The 15661-nt window shown below is 45.4% G+C and overlaps 2 protein-coding genes across 2 annotated transcripts in view; one reads left to right on the top strand and one right to left on the bottom strand.

Annotated features, from left to right (window-relative positions):
* FABP3 (fatty acid binding protein 3) overlaps nt 1-15661 on the top strand; it is a 414574-nt gene that overhangs the window by 345325 nt on the left and 53588 nt on the right. The window lies entirely within an intron of this gene.
* Nucleotides 1-15661, bottom strand: part of SERINC2 (serine incorporator 2) — a 42429-nt gene that overhangs the window by 15117 nt on the left and 11651 nt on the right. Inside the window, exons 2-6 of the mRNA XM_063140094.1 lie at nt 14547-14708; nt 13067-13254; nt 6304-6383; nt 4226-4363; nt 2639-2808 (exon numbers count right to left, since the gene is read on the bottom strand). Of these exons, the coding sequence (XP_062996164.1) occupies nt 2639-2808; nt 4226-4363; nt 6304-6383; nt 13067-13254; nt 14547-14708 (738 nt within the window). The remainder of the gene's footprint in view (nt 1-2638; nt 2809-4225; nt 4364-6303; nt 6384-13066; nt 13255-14546; nt 14709-15661) is intronic.

The following is a 15661-nucleotide window of genomic DNA, read 5'->3' as shown; positions in this document are numbered from 1 at the left end:
CTTATAACTCCGTCATTTTTTAAGATAAAGACATGAAACTTGGCGCAATGGTAGCTCTTAGGAAGGGCTTTAGTCATACCAAATTTGAAACAGATCCGTTCATCCATTGATTTTTTAGGAATTTTTTTAAAAATGAAGTTTTTAAATTATTATTTTTAAAATCGTCATTTTTAAAGTTAAAGAGATGAAACTTTGTACCATGATAGGATTTAGGTAGAGCTTTAGCCACACCAAATTTGAAACAGATCCGTTCATCCATTGATTTTTTAGGATTTTTTTAAAAAATGAGGTTTTAAACTTATTATTTTTTAAACTGTCATTTTTAAAGATAAAGAGCTGAAAGTTGGCACCATGATAGCTTTTAGGCAGAGCTTTAGCCATACCAAATTTGAAACAGATCTGGGGCCAGTAGCAAACCCTGTTAACAACAACAGCAGCTTGCAATGAGTGAAGATACAGTCAGAAAAGACATTTGAGGGAAGGGGAGAATGTAACACACAGAGTATAGCAAAAGCTTCAAAGTACAGCAAAACCTACAAAAGTAGGAGTGAGTGAAGTTAATTTCAGATACATTGAATCTCTCACTTGTTCTTTATTTCAGTGATTTTAACATTAAGATGTTATGTAGAAGAGATTTGTCTTAAATGTGTGCTGTAAAATCAGACATGTGACCAAGGCTATGTTCAGGTGGGCACGCCCCCTTGGTACTGGACACGCCCCCTTGGGGGTGACCATGTTGTCCTCCTTTTTGGTTTCCAAAATATGGTCACCCTAACACAGCGGCCAAATAGCTTCCTGCAGTAAACCCACCAGCAGGACATGAGTGCAACAGCACCCTTGCGCCCATGTTCCCCAGCAACTGGAGGTAGCATATAGGCATCAGGGCTAGTAGCCATTGACAGCCTTCTCCTCCATAAATTTATCCGACTCCCTTTTAAAGCCATCCAAATTGGTGGCCATCACTACATCTTGTGGTAGCAAACTCCATAGTTGAACCATGGAAGGCCTTCCTTTTATCTGTCCTGAATCTCCCATTAATCAGCTCCATGGGACGACCCTAGGTTCTGGCATTATGAAAAAAGGAGAAAAATGTCTCGCTGTCCACTTTCTCCACACCATGCATAATTTTGTACACCTCTATCATGTTTTCCCTTAATCACCTTTTTTCCAAGCTAAAAAAATCGGAGGTGTTCTAACCTTCGCTTACAGGGGAGTTGTTCCAGCCCCTTGATCCTTTTAATTGCCCTTTTCTGCACTTTTTCCAACTCTACCAGATCTTCTTTTAGCTACAGTGACCAAAAGGGTACACAGTATTCTAAGTGTGGTCACATCACAGATTTGTATAAGGGCATCATCATCATCATCATCATCATCATCATCATCATAATTTTATTTCTTACCTGCCTCTCCCTTTGGATCGAGGCGGGGAACAACATTAGAACAGGAATCAATACATCTTAAAAATTCATGATTTAACATTGATCTGGATAGGCCTGCCGGAAAAGGCTTGTCTTCAAAGCTGCCTTAAAATCACACAGAGAATTTTACGAATCTCCTCCGGCAGGCCATTCCACAATCTGGGGGCGACAGAAGAAAAGGTTCTCTGGGAAACTGATGTCAGCCTAGTCTTGGCTGAATGAAGTAAGTTCTCCCCAGAGGACCTGAGTGTGCGGGGCGGACTGTATGGGAGAAGGCGATCCCGCAGGTAACCTGGACCCAAACCATTTAGGGCTTTAAAGGTAATGACCAACACTTTATACTTCGCCTGGAAACTAATTGGCAGCCAGTGGAGTGATTTTAATGTTGGGGTAATATGCTCACCCCTAGATGTACCAGTGACCAACCTGGCTGCCATATTTTGAACTAGTTGAAGTTTCCGAACTAGGTACAATGGTAGCCCTATGTAGAGCGCATTGCAGAAGTCGAGCCTTGAGGTCAATATTGGCAATTTAATTCTCAATTCCTTTCCTAATTATGTCTAACATGGAGTTTGCCTTTTTCACAGGAGCCACAAACTGGGTTGACATTTTCATTGAACTGTCCACCACAACCCCAAGATCTCCTTCTTGGTCGTTCACTGCTGGTTAGATCCCATCAACTTTTACTTTTTACTTCTTTTTTCATTTTCCTGAACTTTGCACGAATTGAGTTGTAGAAAAATATGTAATTTTTACATACTCACCAAGGTTGCATATAGTTTTAATTGATTTTTTTAATTGCTTTTATTGTTTTTAAATTCTATACCCATTTTAGCTTAAATAATAGTTTAATTTATCTCATTGTTTTATACTGTTTGCATTATTTTATCTGTACATTGCCCTGAGATCCTAGTGATACAGAATGGATTATGAATGTTTTAAATAAATAAAATAAAATAAAACACCAGCTGAAAATGCACATTTCTCCCATAGGTTAATCATGAAATGAAGATTTTTGGGGGGATTTGGGCATCTGGGGGGATTTGCATACTTTTGCAAGTGTGAATTTGCACAAATGCAAATTTGCGCAAATTCAAGAAGTTGGGGGGGGGGGAGAATCAGATTCCACCAATGGAACGAAAGGTATCCAACAATTCGCAAACTGCAAATAGAAGCAATTTTACAAAATCTGTACATCCGTACCCAACACTGCATCTCACCTGGACCTTGGGCAGGATGGACACCACAGACACAACCACGCAGAGGATGAGGTTAACGCTGATGAGCGCCTTGTTCTCTGCACAGCCATCCGGTTTGGTGTAATACACGTAAAGCAGCACCACAGCAGCGATGGAGACCGCGTAGAAGAGGAAGGTGAAGAAGAAGAGGGCTGGGAAAGGACACAGGAGACGTCAACACATAGCTTGGCAGCAAGATGCCTGTTCAGATGTCCAAGAGAACCAGGTTCTTAACAAACGATGCTATCGCTAGGACTGGCTCGGATTCAACCCTTCTGCAAGTGATCAATTCAGACAGCTGACTGTACGAGGAGGGGGAAGTGAGGACCATTCTACCAGCCCTGCTGAACAACTTGGAGCACCAACTTATGGGATTGCTGCCCATTAGATGGAAGCCTCTGAGCCAATCTAGCTCACTGAATGGTAGTGGGTGGAGATGAGCGATGGAGAGGCCATAGGATTCTGCAGATCCTGGCTTCACCTCTCCCCACCCTTCCCCGCCCACCGGGATGCCCCTTTTCCATCTCCACAACATTGTCCAGGGTCACAACAAAACAGCTGCTGCAGTTCTTTCTGCAATAGCTGCAAGGCGGTGGAGAGGGACAGGAACACAGAGACCCCCTCCTGAAGTCATAGCAGCATTTACGGTCTCAGGAAGGGGACCCCAAAGAGCCCTATGGTCCCTGGGACGCTCACCCAGGACCAAAGGATTGTGCTCATATACTCCTCTGCCCTCCACACTCTTTTTTCCTTGTGTGTCGTGCTCTTTTTAGATCGTAAGGCTGTGGACAAGGACTATCTTGTTTCACTGTTTCACACGTAAGTCACTCCAGGAGCTGTTTTGGCTGAGGAGTGGGATAAAAATCACTCTTCACCCACAGAGCAGGAGTTATGCACTCTCAAGCTCCCTTGTTGTGGGTATGGACACCTCTGCTGCCCTGGATGCTCCAGCAGCACTCCACCATAGGTCACAGCAAAAGGGGTGTGTGCCTAGGGCAGAGAGGACGTATTTATTTTCCTAACCATTGCAAGCAAAATTTGGGAAGGGATGCAGGGGGAGAAATGGCCAGAAAAGATGAAAAAACCCAGAAGAACATTACACGTCCACCTTCTGTCCCAGCAAGGCTTTGCGGTACCTCCTTCTTGGATTCTCCCTCCTCCAACTTCATTGGATTGTTTTGCAACATAATCCCCCACAAAAAAAACAAAAACCCACCAATGACAGAGATTGGCTCTGATCATTCTTGTTTTGTTTTTCTTTTGCTTTTCGAAGTTTGCATCCTGCACATTCAAGGTAAACTGTTGTCCTCAGAGCAGCTGACAAAGGAGCAGAAGAAAAACACAGGCGTACCAATGAACTAAAATGGCAAAAGCTCAGCCAAACAGAAAGTACAACTGAAAATCTCTCCGAGTGTAACGGTAGTGGTTCTCAAAAGCCCGGGGGGGAAACAGGACGCATTTTTCTCTCTTATGAAAATTTTCCTCGTTACATACGAAAGTAATGAGGGCGTCACAGACAGACTCGCAGCCTCCATTTCAAACCCAGGTGAACCGAGGTGCCATACACACCTGCATACCAGGACTTGCTGTTGCCTTCATCTGCGTTGTGCAGCCAAATCTGACTCCAGGAATGCGCGAAGTCAATCAACAGGATGAGCTGGATGAGGATGAAGAGGAAAGAGCCCACCACACCAAAGTAGAACCAAACTTTATGGGGAGAAAGAGGAGGAGAAAGAGGAGAGGTTATTGGCGACAATTTTCTCGTGTCCGCAGGCTAACAGGCACAACAGATCCCATGAAAATGGGAAAGTATCAGCTAGGCGTGAATGATTTAGACGCAGAATTTCCTCTTCCATGGTAGAGGGCTGCAGTAAGCCAGCCTTCGCCACGCTGATGCCCTTTTGGTGTTTTGGATCTTAACTCCCATCAGCACAGCCAGGAATGGTGGGAGTTGTAGTCCAAAACATCTGGAGGGGACCAAGTCGGAGAAGGGTGGAGTAAAAAAACCAATCTAGAGCTGCACTTATAAACAAGCAGTTTATAAGCAAACTTATAAACAAGCTGGCACAGTGTAAAGGTTGTAAGAGACTGAGGCATCAGGAAGACTCCTGATTTTTAATCGAATAGGTACTTATTTCTGTCGCATCGGCATTGTATGATTTTTACCTTGGATGCTGTCTTGGGAGGATTCTGCTCATAAAGGCAACCTAAAAATAATTTTAAGTCTGTAACAAATACTAAATAAATAAATGGCGCCGGTGGGCAGCATCTTTGGGCAACAGCCGGGGCTCCAGGATCCTGCTGCTATCTACCCTGGGCCCTCCTTAAAAAAAGAAGAAAAATGCCTCTAAAAGCTCAAGAACTGTTGTCAGATGGAGCTGCCAATACAACCAACACTGGCAGCTCCCCAAATCCTAGCAGGAGGGGGCATCCCCAAAACAGAGGGGAAGAGGATGGCATCCTGTCAAAGATCCCTTCCTCCAACCCCAGAGCCAGCTCTGGTTACAGGCCTGTCAGGAGCAGAAGACGCAATATATCAAAATAGTTTACAGCTGAACGACTTCTTTAAGTCATCCACCCTTCCCTGCAGAGAGGATCGACCACACCCATTATAATATGCAGAAGATGACATAGTCAGTATGAGTCAGGAAGGGCCCAACGTAAACCTTGCTTGCCTTTGGAATTAACTCACCAGGCAAGGTTAGGCAAGGCACACTGTCTTGCAGCCTCCACCCCTGCGGTACGCCGGGCCAACCTCACTGAGTCGTTGTAAGGCCGGGGCGGGACTTCGCACGTAGTATCACTCTGCAGCACTGAGGGAAATGAAAGCGGCAGGGGACTCACAGCCAGCCGGCATAATTCGCACCTCTGCTACTAGCCACTGGAGGAGGCATTGATATTGGAGGAAGCCACTTTGCCAAGGCAGCTTCCCCCCACAAACCCAGAGCTAGCCCTGACCACCAATCTCCTCTGTGGCTTTTGTGGAGTAGAAGACATCTGGCCACACCTTACATAAGACAGCAGATATGCGCACACCGTCAGGATTCCAAGCCCTCCCAACAAAACATGAAGTAACAGAGACTCACTGTGCAATCCACAAAGTCTTTATTCGGGGGAGGGGGGGAGAAACTTTTCACACTTGCATTGTCTTGAGGACTAGGAGCTATCCTCTAAGCCTAATTAGCCAAACAAAGCAAAGCAGTTGGCTATCAACTAAATGGGCAGTTTCATGCCAGGCCCGGCGGACTTTTACTGGACTCCTCCTTCACGGAGGGTCTTCTTGACCCAACTTCTGATGTGCAGCTAGCCTGGTGGACTGCCTCCCAGCTCTTCCCAATTCCACCTGCTTGACCTTGCCGCAGACTCTGGGATCTGACAATTCCGATTCTCCCTCCCCTCTGACGAAGACAATCTCTGAACCTGGGCCTTCGATAAGCTTTTGGGAAGATTCCTCCTGGAGAACCTTGGAGAATTTCCTCCCCCGCACCTTGTCTTGGTTGGCTGGGCTTCTTCTAGTTCTGCCTCTGAACCCGACTCAGAATCTGAAACTAACCAGGGAGCCCAGGCCCCATCTTGACGCACAGAGACACTGTTTTGTATCACATCCCCACTGTACATAATAAATGCAAATGCGAGGTTTTGTTTACCAGATGTGAATGATCCATCAGGAATATAGAAGGCCCCCACTGTTATTCCAATCAGTATTAGGAACTTGAAGAACCAAAACCTGGAGTTGATAAGAGAAAGAAAAGCCGTTTTAGACCAGTAGAGAAGAGTCCTAGAAAGGTCCCAATAAGTGGTGCTCCATTGCTAGAGCATTAAGCCAGGATGGAAACAACCAGAAGGCTGCAGGTGTGTGCAATCGCACACACCCAGGGAATCCATCCTGGATCCCATAGCTCATACTCAAAGCTGTCATCCTCATCCGAAAATGAATTGAAAAAGAAATAATCTTGATGGTAGCTTTGAGTATGAGCTATGGAATCCAGGATGAACTCCCTGGGTGTGTGCTGTTGCACACACTTGCAGCTTCCTGGTTGTTTCCATCATGGCTTAATGCTCTAGCAATGGAGTACTGCTTATTGGGACCTTTCTAGGACTCTAGAAAACCCTCCTGCATCAACATCTGTCAGGCCACATATAGAAAAACTATTTTTATTCATTTATTTGTGGCATTTATATACTGCGGAGTATAGTAAAATCCACAACTGCTGTCATATTTAACATAAGCTGTACTTTCCCCGGAAGGCTGTTTTCCAAACACTTAGGAACATTTATTTATTTATTTATTTATTAAAACATTAGTATCTCTCCCTATATTACTGGGATGTCAGGGCAGCGTACAGATAAAATCAGAACAATGTAAACGTAAATTGGAGACATTAAAGCAAGGCTGGAGCTGAAGGCTTTTTTTCCCCTTACCTGGTTTGTTTTGCTGTACATTATTATTATTATTATTATTATTATTATTATTATTATTATTTATATAGCACCATCAATGTACATGGTGCTGTACAGATGCGTATTTAGTATATTTTGAATATTATTGTGATATTGTTGATTTGTACATTGTTAAATATTGTTGTAGTTTTTAATTTTTGTAAACCGCCCAGAGAGCTTCGGCTATTGGGTGGTATAAAAATGCAATAAATGAAATTAAATGAAAAATAATATATACAGCTAAAATGTATTAAAACATTCACAAACTAAAACCAGTAGAAAATGTTTAAAAGCAATCAAACCAATTAAAACTAAGTGTAACCATGGAACATTGGTACTTAATCAACAGCAGCCTTGTGCTATTTCACCGGTGTGTTCTGATTTAAGAGAAAAGAAATGCAGAAGGTTGGATTTCAGGATGGGGGTGAGAAGTCGCTGCTTTATTTTTGAGACAGGATTTATTTACCTCTCTTATTTGGACCTATTTCGGGGAAGGTATGAAGACATTTAACACCAGTTAATGGTTAGTTGTAAACTTGGCGTTCAAGCTTTGCATCCCAAGCATTGCATCAATGGATTGCTCTGCAAAGTATGCAAAGCAAAACAGAAAGGAGGAACTCCTAGGGCATATGATGTGACAAACTTGCAGAAGCCAGGGGGCTGGGCAGAAAGTAGATCAGGGTTCTACTATCAGATCACTGGATAAGCTGCAGTAATCCAACACAGTGAGTCTGATATTCAGTTGTTTAACAGGAGCAATACGAACCAAAGTATTTTCCTTCTCCTTTCTAAATTAGGCTGAGATGGAGAAAGGCTTAGGAATGGGAGGAGAACAGGGAATAGGTTTGTACGCGACAGGACTGAGAGTTCAGTTCTGGTACCAAAAACAAATCCCTGGGCCGAGCGTGTGCTCAGAGGCACTCTTTTTCTTTCATTGCAAGAGTTTAGCCCCCTCTTCCTGCCTGAGTCACTATTTTGTATACTTCTCTATTTTGTGGAACTCACCCATCTGGTGAAAAACTAAAGAACTTCTGCAATCCTAAAGCCAGCCATCAATTTTAAAGCCATCCAAATTGTCACCATTTTGGATGGCTTTAAAAGGGGAGTGGGTGGATAAATTCCTGGAGGAGAAAGCGATCAGTGGCTACTAGGCTGGAGGTGCTGGGCTGAAAACAACAGAACGAAATTTAATAGGGATAAATGCCAAGTTCTACACCTAGGAAAAAAGAAACCAAATGCACAGTTACAAGATGAGGGATACTTGGCAGCAGTGCTACAAGCGAGAAGGATCTTGGAATTGTTGTAGATCGCAAGCTGAATATGAGCCAACAGTGTGATGTGGCTGCAAAAAAAGCAAATGCTATTTTGGGCTTTATAGCTTCCAAATCGCGTGAGGTACTGGTTCCCCTCTATTTGGCCCTGGTTAGGCCTCATCTTGAGTATTGCGTCCAGTTTTGGGCACCACACTCCAAGAAGGATGCAGACAAGCTGTTCAGAGGAGGTCAATGAGGTTGATCAGGGGTCTGGAAACAAAGCTCTATGAGGAGAGACTAAAAGAACTGGGCATGTTTAGCCTGGAGAAGAGAAGATTGAGGGGAGACATGAGAGCACTTTTCAAATACTTAAAAGGTTGTCATACAGAGGAGGGCCAGGATCTCTTCTCTATCCTCCCAGAGTACAGGACATGGAATAATGGGCTCAAGTTACAGGAAGCCAGTTTCAGGCTGGACATCAGGAAAAACTTCCTGACTGTTAGAGCAGTACGACAATGGAACCAGTTACCTAGGGAGGTTGTGGGCTCTCCCACACTAGAGGCCTTCAAGAGGCAGCTGGACAACCATCTGTCAGGGATGCTTTAAAGTAGGGGTGTGCACGGACCCCCCGCTCCGCTTCACTTGCAGATCCACCATTTTCCGGATCGGGCCGCTCCGCCCCGCCCCCGCTCCGCCCACTTCCGCTCCGCTCCGCTCGGAGCTCCGGATCCGGAGCTCCGTTTCCCCCCCCCCATAGGCTTGCATTGAAAGCTAAAAAATTATACAACTTTTTTTCTGTTCAAGTTAGAAACCTCACGTTTGGCACCATGACACCTCATGGGGGTATACACACGCACGCCAAGTTTCAAAGCAATCCCATCATCCCCTGATTTTTGGGGAATTTTTGAAAATTGGGCACCCCATTCACACCCCTTTCCATAGCTCTGTCAATTTGCACGTTAGAAACCTCAAACTCGCCACCATGAAAGCTTATCCAGGGATACATACGCACGCCGAGACTCAAGGCAGTCCCATCATCCCCTGTTTTTTGGCGGGGCTTAAACCTGCAAAATTTGGAACTTCCAAAACTCCAAGTGAGCGCAGGAAGGACTTCTCCCCTGAGTCAAAGCCACACACACACAACATCCCTGCGAGGTGGGCAGGGGAGGAGGGAGGGAAGGCAGGCAGGCATGCAGCTGGCATTTCTGGGGGCATAAGGAAGTGAGCCAAGGATAAGCCAGTAATGCATATAAAATGGAATAAATCAATAAATAAACAAAGGAGGGGTGGAATTAAAAGCAGCAGTGTTGCTCAATAAACAGCAAGAAGATTTTTTTAAAAAAGGCTATATCTGTCTTTTACCAGCAATAGGGGGACGTGCCCAGGGGAGGGGGAAGCAGCTGCCAGTTCAACTCAAGACAGCCACCAACAGCTCTGAGATTAAGAAGTAAACGCTCACTTCAACTCATAACAGGCATCGCTCCACCACTAAAAAGTGAACATTCACTTCAACTCATGATAGGCATTGCTCCACCGTTTTACTCTCTTTGGAAGGCTCTAATGGCCTTCCAGTGCAGGAGAGAGTGGGGGCACGTCCACAATGAGATGCCCTAGGGGAGCTCATCCCCTTGCACCACATCTTTTCAGTTGTTCCCCAAAGTTAGGGTGGGGAGCAGTGCTGTGTTTCTATCTCTTATTCTTGGCTTAGTATATGATTTCAGGTTGTGTTTGTGCATTTGGTGGGGCTACTGTGTTAAAAAACACGGGGAAAAGCCCGTTCAGATGAAGAAAGAGAGGTTTCCCAGAATCCCAAGTTACCTGTTTTGCCTATGCCCTCCTCTAACTTTGGGATCATCATGACCGGGAGCTGACTCTGCCCCTCAGCCCTTTGAAAAAGGTATTTTTCCCGCCGATTTTTTAAAAACTTCTAGCGCGCGACCCGTACGATGCAGAAAGTTGAGAGTAGTCTCAAAATGACCCCCATCCACGACTCTCTGTGCACAAGAATTTTCAGAACGATAGCTTAAACCCCCCCCCAGTTATCCCCGATTCTTTCCCTCAATGCAATCCTATGGGCGAAAAGCCGAAAACGCCGTTTGAGCCGCACGGTTGACCCGATTTTCAAAAAAATATAGCACGCGACCCACACAACGCAGAGAGGTGAGAGTGGTCTCAAAATGACCCCCATCCACGACTCTCTGAGCACAAGAATTTCCAGAACGATAGCTTCAAAAACAACCTAGTTATGCGCGATTATTTGCCGCAATGCAATCCTATGGCGAAATGTTTTCAAGATGGCGACCGGAGCGCTCCGCCTGAACTAGGAGCTCCGAAAAATGGTCGCTTCTCTTCGCCTTGCTTCTAGGGGTCCGCGGTCCGCTCCTACTCCGCCTCTGGGTAAGGCGGAGCAGGCCAATCCGCTACTGCTTCTACGCTCCTAATCGGAGCGGATCACACCCCTACTTTAAAGTGGATTCCTGCATTGAGCAGGGAGTTGGACTCGATGGCCTTATAGGCCCCTTCCAAATCTACTATTCTATGATTCTGATGGCTATGTGCTACCTCCAGTGTCAGAGGCAGTAAGCACTAGGGGAACATGGGTAAGAGAGCACTCTTGCACGGTGTCCTGCTTGTGGGTTCCTGGTCAACACCTGGTTGACCACTGTGTGAACAGAGTGCTGGATTAGATGGACCTTCAGTCTGATCCAGCATGGCTCTTCTTATGTTCTAATGCCAAGCCCTGTAATAAGGGTACAATCCTGGGCCAGATCAGTGACTCAATGAAAGACCATCTACAAATCCAAGCAAATGCCAGCACAAGATCTGGTAAAGAAAGTCAGACTATAATATAAATATTGGTCGAATGCCTATGGAAAACAGTTAGGTCAGTTTATTCTCTCTTGCAATGATCCTTTTATCCCCTTTTAACGAAACTGACAAAACACAATTGAAATTGACCTGATTCTGTTGTACAAATAAGGTCAACTTCAATGATGAAAAACCTGCATTGTTTTATTAGATCTCTATCCTTGTTTTGGACTGGAATTACCAAAGTTGACTTGCAACATACAGAAGATCACACTGCTCCATTAAACACCTTTAACTTTTGAATGCATAAAAAGCATGAAAGGAATTGATCCATGATCAAAGATATTGGGAGGAGAGTGGGAAGAGAAAGAACAAGTTGATAAACAACTGTTACCCAGTGTTTCCTATCCCAAAATGATTCATAAAATCTATATAACAATAAAAAAACCTAGAAAGACTAGAGATATAAAAATGTCTGGAAATAATTACGCCATTGGGGAAAATCCTCTCTGCTAGATTACCAGCATAGTTAGTTCTTTCATTCGTTATTCAAATTATTGAGCTGAAGTATATTTTACAGATAGACATTTACGCGCAGTTTCCCAACATGTGAGTAGAGTCACCATTCTGCATTCTTGACAGTTTGGGTTTTGTTCTATAGAGTTCTGTGTTTCTGCTGCAGTAGCAGTCATTTCAGGTTCATAGAATTATGGAATAGTAGAGTTGGAAGGGGCCTATAAGGCCATCGACTCCAACCCCCTTCTCAGTGCAGGAATCTACCTTAAAGCATACCTGACAGATGGTTGTCCAGCTGCCTCTTGAAGGCCTGTAGTGTGGGACAGCCCACAAGCTCCCTAAGCCATTGGTTTCATTGTTGTAGTGCTCTAACAGTCAGGAAGTTTTTCCTGATGTCCAGCTGGAATCTGGCTTCCTGTCACTTGAGCTCATTATTCCGTGTCCTGCACTCTTGGGGGATTGAGAAGAGATCCTGGCCCTCCTCTGTGAGACAACCTTTCAAGTATTGGAAGAGTGCTATCATGTCTCCCCTCAATCTTCTCTTCTCCAGGCTAAACATGCCCAATTCTTTCTGTCTCTTTTCATGGGGCTTTGTTTCCAATCAAATCTGTTCTTCTAATCTATTCAGACAATAATTACATATTTACCAGCCAAGTTTACTTTTAAAAGCTTTTTAATATAATGATAATTTTATGAGCAAACTAAGTTATACATAAACTAACTTTAGGAACAGAAAGGCTGCTTTATGTTCCAAAAGCAGTCCTCCCCAACCTGGTGCCTCTGAATGTTTTGGACTACAGTGTCCAGCATTCCTAACCTTTGGCAGTGCTGCCTGAAGCTGAAGTACAAAATATCTGGAGGGCACCAGGTTGGGGAAGGCTGTCTTGAAGCAATAAAGTGAATTTAGATCCATAAAACACACCCCTTAAAAAAGCATTGCTTATTTTTTTTAAAAAAACTCCCAAAATTTCTGTTTGTCCAGAAAAAAATATGGGGGAAAAAGATGCTGCCCCTCCCAATAGCCTCAAAATTTCCAGAAATTTTACATCTCTACCCCAGACCTCTCCCTCTTGCAGCTGGCACAGAGAGAACCATTCAAGCTGCCTCTCCAAGGCCAGAAAAGCGACCTCGGAGCCTCAGGAAAGGGGGTGTTCCAGTGGGCAGGGAGGAGACTGGAGAGGCCAAGATACAAGTTATCCTGAGCCTCCTCCAGCCTCCTTCTCTCCCCTCCAAAGTGCCCTTGCTAGTCATACAGGAAACACAGCAGATTGGAGGATGGGGGAGACAAAGATCGCCTCTGTCCTTCAGCCCAGCACAGAACAGAAAACTCAGAAGCCTCGATAGGATCACACCCTAAACAGCCAATAAATGTGATCAAGGTTAGAAACCTCACCCATTCTGTATCGAAGCTCTCGGGTCTTTGCTGCTCCTTACACAGATCATCATTAAGGCAAACAGGAAGTAGAAAGCAGCAGTTGCAAAGCACATGCGGTATACCGATTTGTGCCCGAGGAAGGACTTGCAGTTGACTTTGCCTTGGGCACCTAGAATACTGTTGCCTTCTTCGCAGAACCCAGGAAGCTGTAAAGGAAAAGTAACAGATATCAGCATCCTTAATCCAGGGATGGGCAACCTGTGGCTGCCCAAATGTTATGGCCTGCAACTCCCATGACCCCTCACCATTGGCCACGCTGGCGGGGGCTGACAGGGAGTTGTAGGCCAAAACATCTGGAAGGTCACAAGTTGACCCCCTCCCCTGCCAGGGAGCAAAGAACCCAACAGGGATGCTTGCAGACCAACTAAGAGGCAACGAGGAGAAAGCCGGAGGATGCACACCACTGATGTCTTTGCTGCCTTCTGCTTCTGCCGGTCACAAGGCAAAAACTAGAGTGACAAAACATGCTACAGAAGGGAAGTAGAAGGGTTAAAGGACCAATGGAGCAGGGGGATGTGCAAGTGTTTAATTTTAAAGAGATGGGGCTGCCAATTCTTTTATTACATTTATATCCCACTTTTCCCCCCTCTTCCAAGGAACTTCCAAAATGGATGGAATGCCACCACGAAGTACCCAGGCAGTGGGCCCTCTCTGTAGTGGCACCCACCATTTGGAAAACCCTCCCTCGTACAGTTCAGGGAGGGGAAGAAAAAGTGGCATCTTTTAAACGCCTCCTGAAGACTCATTCACCCAGACTTCCCCTGGGCTGTAAGTTAATAAATTAGGCCACTCCATTTGACAGCTCCTTTATTATATATCAATGTTACAAATAAATAAAATCCAAGGAAGCTTGCATGGCCCACCTCCTCTCCATTTTATCCTCCAAATCTTCCCTGGGATGTGGTACTTAGCCAGTTTGCTCATTTGGATCAGGGAGGGAAGCTTTGCAAATTAACAGGCTCGCCGGCATGATAAATACCGGCTGTCAATATGGCAGCGGTGGCAAAGAGAGACTTAAGCACACACTGGCTCAGTTCACACAACACTTTTCTCTACGCAGTGTGAAAACTCCACTCAACAGTGGAGTTTTTAGGAGGTTCCAACTTCACCGTTGTGTGACTGTGGGGTCCCGTGGAGTAGAGTAAAACTCAACACAGCGTTCAACTGACAGTTCCTCCGCCCTCTCCTCCCCCAGTCCTCCCGATGCTATCCCATCAGCCATTGCTGCAAAAAAAAAAAACCACACCAATCCCCGCAGATCTCCTAGAGTGGCACTTCCTTCTTTGGCCACTCTAGCCAGGGAACACTGTAGCCAGTGAGGAAACTCCACTTAATGCAGCAAGAAACTCCACGGAGCCCTCCAGACAACCCAGTATTGCCACTCCTGGAATTTCAGTGATTTGTGGGGGTAATGGAGAGGCTGCAGTGCCTGGCTTACCTTGTGAAGTTCTGCCTCTACTCCAGGGATGATCATGATGACCGATACCAACGTGCCCAGGAACAGGAACAAGGTGAACGCCAGGCGTGAGATGGTAGAGCTCTTTGTGGAGGGGCAGCAGCCACACAAGAGGCAAGGAGCTGAGCCACAAAGACAGGACACCTGGCAATGAAAGGACAGCGACAACGAGCTGTGAGAACAGGGGGTGCAGAACATCTGGCCCACCTGGGTTCCCAAAACGACCGTGCCCCTTTCCCTCCCTCGACTGCTAATCACTTGGTGGCTTCCTGGCTTTGCACAGGATCCCGCACATAACTTTCTAAAAGGTTGGAATGCCTTTCCTAAGGTTTACTTACTGGCGGTAAAAGCTTTATGCTAAACTATGTGAGTATTTTGGTTCCACCCCTTGCATGGTCCAACACACGGCTCTCTTTTTAAAACACACACAGAGACAACAAGTATCATCTGAGAACACGTAGTGCCCTGGTGCCCACCTGTTGTTTTGGACTACAACTCCCATAATGCCCAACCAGGATGGCAAGTAGTTGGTGTTTATGGGACTTGTAGTCATCAGATCATAGGTAGAGCCATGCTGGATCAGACCAAGGGTCCCTCTAGTCCAGCACTTCGTTCACACAGTGGCTAACCAGCTGTTGACCAGGAACCCGCAACCAGGACAGGGGGCAACAGCACCCTCCCACCCATATTCCCCATCGGCTGGTGCGCACAGGCTTACCGCCTCCGATACTGGAGGTAGCACATAGCCATCAGGACTAGCAATCATGAATAGCCTTCTCCTCCTCCAGGAATTTATCCAACCCCCTTTTAAAGCCATCCAAATTGGAAGCCAACACGACATCTTGTGGTAGCAAATTCCATAGCTTAACTACACGCTGTGTGAAGTAGTCCTGAATCTCCCATCAGCTGCATAGGATGACCCCATTGGGTTCTAGTATTATGAGGGAGGAAGAAAAATGTCTCCCTATCCATATTCTCTACACCAGTAATAATTTTGTACACCCCTATCATGTCTCCCCTTACCCTCCTTTTTCCAAGCAAAACAATCCCAGCTGTTGTAACCTTCCCTCATAGGGCAGATGCTCCAGCCCCTGGAT

Source organism: Elgaria multicarinata, chromosome 13, assembly GCF_023053635.1.
Source record: "Elgaria multicarinata webbii isolate HBS135686 ecotype San Diego chromosome 13, rElgMul1.1.pri, whole genome shotgun sequence".
NCBI classification, from domain to species: Eukaryota; Metazoa; Chordata; class Lepidosauria; order Squamata; family Anguidae; genus Elgaria; species Elgaria multicarinata.
The sequence above is the reverse complement of the archived record's forward strand: the minus strand, read 5'-3'. Positions and strand labels throughout refer to the sequence as shown.